Here is a 7,030-nt window from a genome sequence, read left to right as displayed (position 1 = left end):
GAAAATGATGAACGCGTCCGTAAAATAACGGGGTCGTAGTGCTCATCTTCCATGTCGGAGATCAGAGTTGTGTGTCGGAGATGAGTGTCGGAGATCGGAGTTGCGTGTCGGAATTGAGTCGGAAAGTTGGAATCAGAATGCGCCTTTCCAGAATGAAGTCGCCACCTCAAATTATATTCCGGATTTTGAAATTCAAAATCCCGATCCAGAATATATACGGTTGATCCGGAGTAGGTATTCCGGATCCAATGAAATGGGTCGGACCACCCAAAAAATAAACCAAAATACGTTCCAAAACAACCCATTACGAAATATATGGTTATTTTACAAAAACATTAAAAAAAAATTATATTTTTTAAAAAACACCCGAAATAAGGTTAGATTACTCAATTTCCCTTGGAGAAAACATTGTATCTATCATCAAAGATCCTAAAAACCTAACTTAATATCATAAACTTGAGTAGGCGCCACATGGTTTCTTGTTGGTGGGCCCTCGGTAACCTTTCTCAGTGGCCAGTAAGTGACCTCCCTCTCCTGCACTCTCCTCACCTTTTTCTTCACTATCGACCAAAACAACCCCCTCTCATCTTCATCACCTCTCTTTAAAGTTTATATCTTTTTAGTAGCATCAAACAGAGGATCATTCTTCTTATTCATGCGCGTTTACCCGTTTCCTCTCTTCTATTAGGGGGTTTCTGTTATATAATAGGCCCACTATTAAATAACACAAAGTACTGCTGTTCTCACCATTGGCTAAATAATGCAGTCACCTTTTTCATCTTTTCTGTGCTTTTAATCTTCTACTAGACTCTTTGTAACTTTTTTCAGGCAAAGACAGAGGAGAACCCAGATGGGGACTGATCGTTTCTTGTTCATACTCTTCTTCTCTGTTCTTGTTCTCAATTTAGACATCACCACATCCCAGACTCCAGGTTCACCACTCTCCCTCTCTCTCTCAATTGCATGCATACGGTAATTATTTGTTAATTCTGTAAGTGGGTTCTTGTTTTCTTGAACTTTAATTGCGTCCCTATATGAAATTGCGGTAGAATTGCCCTTTTCTTGATGGGTTTCTTGATTGACGTGGGTTTCGTGCCGCTTGAAGTTTCAATTTTTGTGTTCTTGTTTTTATATTTCTCTTTGGGGTTTGCTTAGAACTCTTCTGGGGTGATGTATTTATCAATCTTGAATATAGTTTTGACTGTAATGTGCATAAATTCAGTTATAGAAATTCTGACATTTGAGGTAAATTTTGGGATACCAAATTAAGAAACTTTTGGGTTCAAAATTATGCCCTAATTGGAATACAAAGCTGCTATAAGTTATGTCTTTTTAGGGGAAATTAGCTCATGACTTCATTATCTAATGAAGGTAAATATATTGTTGTGCACCATTCCCCAATTGTCGTCTCATTTTTTCTGGCAGTTGCAAAGTGAGAAGCTGAGAATAAGTTAATTAGATAATAAAGCTATGATTATTCAAGTAATTCTACTAATTATATCGATTTGTTTATGCTCAACAGGTTTTATAAGTATCAACTGTGGAGGTCAAAGCAATTTCACAGACGACCTTGGCCTTGACTGGATTCCCGATAATCAAATCATTTATGGGAACACGAGTAACATATCAGTCAGAAATGAAACAAGACAACAATATCAAACAGTTAGATATTTCCCAGGAGACAACAGAAAATATTGTTACACACTTGATGTTGAAAGCAGGACTAGATACCTCATAAGAGCAACATTCTTATACGGAAATTTCGATAGCAACAATGTATACCCAAAATTCGACATCTCCTTGGGCCCCACTCGTTGGGCTACAATTGTCATTTCAGATGCCAACACTATCGAATCTCAAGAACTAATCTTTTTAGCTTCAGGGACTTCCATTAGTGTCTGTTTATCAAATGCAACAACGGGTCAACCATTTATTTCCACCCTTGAGTTAAGACCATTCAACGGGTCTATCTACCTTACACCTTTTGAAAACCAATTCTTTCTTAGTGTTTCTGCAAGAATCAACTTTGGGGCAGAAAATGAAGATCCGGTCAGGTACCCGGATGACCCGTTTGATAGAATATGGGAATCAGATTTGGTAAAGAAAGCCAATTACTTAGTTGATGTTGCAGCCGGAACGGAAAGAGTATCAACGGAATCACCGATTGACACCGGAAAAGACGAACAGCCGCCTCAGAAAGTGATGCAGACAGCGGTTGTAGGGCGGAATGGGACTTTGACTTACCGTATGAATTTGGATGGGTTTCCGGGGTTTGGTTGGGCTTATACTTATTTTGCAGAAATTGAAGATTTACCCCCTACAGAAACAAGAAAGTTCCGTTTAGTCCTTCCGGGAGCACCGGAATTGAGTAAACCGGTTGTTAACATTCAAGAAAATGCTCAGGGGATGTATCGTTTGTATGAGCCTGGATTTGAGAACATAACACTTCCGTTTGTTTTGTCTTTTAAGTTTGGGAAAACAGCTGATTCTTCTCAAGGGCCTCTTGTTAATGCTATTGAGATTAGTAAATATGTGAAAATAAGTGATGGGTCTTTTGATGGTAAGTGAAAAATGAAGTTTCTTGAAAAAAGATTGAATTTTTTTAATGATTATTGTTTTGTTTGATTTATTATTTTATAGGTGATGTTGCTGCTAGTTTAGTTTCTGGTTATCAGTTGTCAGATTGGGGGCAAGAAGGTGGTGATCCATGTTTACCTGTTGCATGGTCATGGTTGGTGTGTAATTCAGATCCTCAACCCAAGATTATCTCAGTGTAACTTCTTTTATCTTTCTTGATCTTGACCTAAAATTGTTAAAAGTTTTAACTTTTTAAGCAACCCATTTCGTAAAATTTGGTAAAGATTATCAAGTTGTGACTTTTGGTTGAGTATCTAAAATAACCTTCAAGATTGACATGTTAGATGAGTAGTTTGACAAAAAGAAATGAGGTGTTATTTGACTTTTTATGCAGAAAATTGACTGGCAAGAACTTAAGTGGAAGCATTCCTTTGGATTTGACCAAGTTGACTTACTTAGAACAGTTGTAAGTTTCAATCTTTACCTTTTTTTTTCTTGATGTTTAATGAATCTTTGCAAGTTTGACCATTAACTTCTAATGTTGTTGACTATAGATGGCTTGATGGGAATGCACTCACGGGTCCGATTCCTGATTTTAGTGGATGTCAAAACTTAAAGATCATGTAACACATTTTTTTATATATATTTTTAATGATTTAATCATCCTATGTGATTTAATATTTTTGTAATCTAAATCATGTTTTGACTACACAGACATCTTGAGAACAATCAGTTGAGTGGTGAGTTGCCTGCCTCATTAGCAGATCTACCTAATCTAAGCCAACTGTAAGTAGTAGCTTTATGTGGATTGGATATTTAGATAAAGATGCATATTGTTTGTTAAGTTTTTATTGTTTAGCACCATATATATAATATACTTGATTCTTTTTTGAATCTAATGTATGTAGGTATGTGCAAAATAACTTGTTATCAGGAGAAGTGCCTTCCGGTTTTCTGAATGAAGGCTTAATCTTGAAGTGAGTCTTTCTTCTTTACTCTTTTTTTTTTCTCCCTGAAATGATGTAATTCATTTCATGTTGCTTATAAGTCATAAGCATGTTTAGTTGTCTATTTGGTTGAATGGAATGAAATGATGAAGAAATGGAATGACCAAGGTAATGGAATAAGCAAGGTGATGGAATGAATCATTACATTCCATGATCATGTTTGGTTGACCTATAGGAAGATAATGAATTTTAGTTGAATTTTTAATATTTTGATGTATATACAAGGTATAGTTCCAACACTATTCTATATATTATTTACTTTAAATTATAGAATTTTCTATTTACAAAACAAAAAGAATGGACATAATAAGAGCTCACTAAAACCCAAATAAGATTATAATAAATAATAGGGCAATTTACGAAAAAGAAAAAACATTATATTTTGGGTAGTTTTGCGATTTAACCACTAATACTTTATTTTTTTAGTCAAACCATATAAGTTTAAGACATTTTTCCATATTAACCATTTGACCTATTATTAGGTTCCACCAATAATTTTGTTGTATTAGGTTTTACCCGTAATTGTCCATATGACCAATTGACCATATTAACCTTTTTAATATGTTATATCAACATCAGGTCAAAATGGTTAATTTGGAAAAATGTCTGAAACTTCGATGATTTGGAAAAAAACAAAGTATAAGTAGTTTTTAGCCATTTTTTAGAAAATAAAATTCTAATTTAACTAAAAGTCTAAAACCGTGAAATTTAACAAATTGGAAAGGATCAGACTCCTTCACGAATGGTTCATTCCATTCCATCAGGCAAAACAAATAACTTTTGTTTCATTCCAATGGAATCAACCATTCCATTCCTTCTTCGATTCCGTCATAGCAAAACACTACATTAGTGTTTTTATATCAATCAAAATACAGTATGATTCAAACACTTTTAGATTTGCACACACAATTACCATATTTCTTGTTTTCATGATCTCAGCTACACGGGGAACCCGAATCTTAGAAAAGAAGGTAGTGGAGGAAGACGAAATAGAAACATAATCATAGGATTAGCAATTGGGGCAGCTGCCCTATTTTTAGGGTTCATAACCTCATGCATACTCCTTCGCCAACGCAAGAAATATCCCAAACAAGGTGAGCTTGCGACATCTGTCACGACACTTTCATGCACATGTTTTTCTTTTCCAATAATTAATTAATCCATTGGTGTTTTTATATTTTTTCTTTTTGTTTTTTGCAGAGCCTAAACATGGTATGCCTGTGATGAATAATGCAACCACTGAAGCTGCTCAATGCTTCACATTATCTGAATTAAGAAATGCTACAAAGAATTTTGAAAAGAAAGTTGGGTCTGGAGGATTTGGGACTGTGTACTATGGAAAATTAAATGATGGAAAGGAAATTGCAGTCAAACTTCTTGAGAATACTAATGTTTATCAAGGCAAGAAAGAGTTTGCAAATGAGGTAACTTTTGATATTTTACTTGCTATATGGTATATAAAGTGATCATTGTTTCTATTCATAGTACATCTCAGTGACATACTTTTTTGTGTTGTTCAAGGTGACTCTTCTTTCAAGAATCCATCATAGAAATTTGGTACAGTTTCTTGGGTTTTGCCAAGAAGATGGGATGGATATTCTTGTATATGAGTTTATGCATAATGGAACACTCAAAGAACATCTTTATGGTTAGATCTTGTTGAATGTTGACCCTCTTTTGATCTTGACCCAATTCAAATTTCAAGTTTTTTGTTGTGATGATAAATCTTTATGTTTAAATTTAGGACCTTTAGCAAGGGCACGTGGCATTAAATGGATCAAGCGACTTGAAATTGCTGAAGAGTCTGCGAAAGGTATGCTTTATTAGAAATCAATATATCATCAAGATTTTTGCTAATTTTTCGTCTTCTTTTTCAAATTGTTATAGGGATTGAGTACCTTCATACGGGTTGTGTCCCTTCTATTATCCATAGAGATTTGAAAACAAGCAACATTCTTCTTGATAAGAACATGAGAGCTAAGGTTTCAGATTTTGGTCTCTCAAAGCTTGCAGTTGATGGGACTTCACATGTTTCAAGCATTGTTCGTGGTACTCTTGGTTATCTTGATCCCGAGTAAGTTTTTTCCATATTTCTAAATATGCAAGCTTATATAATCTCATTTGGCTCATAATGTAGATATTACTTGTGTGTTGTAGGTACTATATTTCAAATCGTTTGACAGACAAAAGCGACATCTATAGCTTTGGTGTCATTCTTCTCGAGCTAATCTCAGGTCAAGAAGCAATTTCAAATGAAAACTTTGGCATCAATTGCAGGAACATCGTTCAATGGGTAACTTAACTCCGATGCTGTTTCTTTTTTACTCAACGGATGAATTAAGCCCTAATAAGACATGTAAATCGTTTGATGACAGGCGAAGTTGCATATAGAGAATGGGGACATTCAAGGAATCATAGATCCAGCTCTTGGTAACGAATATGACATCCAATCGATGTGGAAGATAGCAGAAAAGGCTTTGATGTGCGTGCAACCTCATGGGAACATGAGACCTTCGATGTCGGAAGTTATCAAAGAAATACAAGATGCGATCTCGATCGAGAGGGGAGTAGTGGCTGCTGCTCGAGAACGTAGTTCTGATGAAATGTCGAGGCATTCGATTTTGAACATGGGGTCTCTTGATTTAATGGGCAACGATCACGATTTGTCGATTGATGAGTCCATTAATCGACCTGGTGCGCGATAACGTCGATTCTCATTCGTTCTATATTTCGATTTTTTCAGGTTATTTGATGTTTGATGTTTGAAATGGACGTTGGGTTTGGAGTAGTTTTTGTTAGAATGGTGGTGTTATGGAGGTGTGAGTTTTTGGTCATTTTGCAAGTTTTTTGTAGTTGTAGGGGTTGGGTGTAAATTTGGAGGTGTTTTGGACTTACATTTAAAATATTTTTCAATTTGGTAATTAACGTAGAGTTTGTTTGTGTTTTGATGAGTTAAACGTTTTATTTGATAAGTGGTTAGTTGGTATATGTCCATCAAATGTCTCACTCTATATCAAATGTCCCACAAAACTTTGATCACTCTATGAAGCAAACCATAACCACTACATGATTCTAGTGTGATCAATAAAATTAAACATTAGGTAGAAGATACTTGATTAAACCAATAAATATTACCAACAAGAGAATATAAATATAGATCTAAAACTTCATGTAAAAATCTATCAACTTCCTAACAAATGATGTTTAGCCCACAATAGAAACAAGGAACCAGCCAATATTCTTAAAAGTATCTTTTTTGCACATGATTGTAAAACCAAAATATTAACGACTTTTTTTTCAAATGTGTAGATCCCTTGCATCCAAGTAAGAGAAATGTTGCGTACTCAATAAATGTTCCATAATCAATGTTTACCTTCAAAAATATTTTCTTTGTTAAGAGAAAGCCCAAAAGATCACCTCCAAAGTCATTATGAAACCCACACGCT

At 35.0% G+C, this 7,030-nt stretch overlaps 1 protein-coding gene across 1 annotated transcript; it reads left to right on the top strand.

The window, feature by feature from the left end:
* Positions 1–553: 553 nt before the first annotated feature.
* Positions 554–6,535, top strand: LOC145153262 (putative LRR receptor-like serine/threonine-protein kinase At1g67720). The gene is made up of 15 exons (XM_079075461.1): positions 554–731; positions 829–932; positions 1,523–2,560; positions 2,641–2,773; positions 2,972–3,043; positions 3,132–3,200; positions 3,292–3,363; positions 3,486–3,554; positions 4,524–4,678; positions 4,785–5,008; positions 5,106–5,232; positions 5,329–5,397; positions 5,472–5,658; positions 5,742–5,877; positions 5,960–6,535. Exons 2-15 carry the CDS (start codon positions 851–853, stop codon positions 6,287–6,289), a joined length of 2,763 nt encoding a protein of 920 aa, XP_078931587.1. The 5' UTR covers positions 554–731; positions 829–850; the 3' UTR covers positions 6,290–6,535.
* Positions 6,536–7,030: the final 495 nt, after the last annotated feature.

Source organism: Lactuca virosa, chromosome 1 (genome assembly GCF_052849685.1).
Source record: "Lactuca virosa cultivar CGN04683 chromosome 1, Lactuca_virosa_CGN04683_v6, whole genome shotgun sequence".
NCBI classification, from domain to species: Eukaryota; Viridiplantae; Streptophyta; class Magnoliopsida; order Asterales; family Asteraceae; genus Lactuca; species Lactuca virosa.
Note: the sequence above shows the minus strand (reverse complement) of the source record. Positions and strands in the feature narration are given on the sequence as shown.

Bases quoted from the DNA above. Each gene is read 5' to 3' on its own strand.
- LOC145153262 (XM_079075461.1), top strand. From the start codon at position 851: ATGGGGACTGATCGTTTCTTGTTCATACTCTTCTTCTCTGTTCTTGTT. The intron at 3,201-3,291 runs GTAACACATTTT...TTGACTACACAG, and splicing joins TGTCAAAACTTAAAGATCAT to ACATCTTGAGAACAATCAGT. The intron at 5,009-5,105 runs GTAACTTTTGAT...GTGTTGTTCAAG, and splicing joins AGAAAGAGTTTGCAAATGAG to GTGACTCTTCTTTCAAGAAT.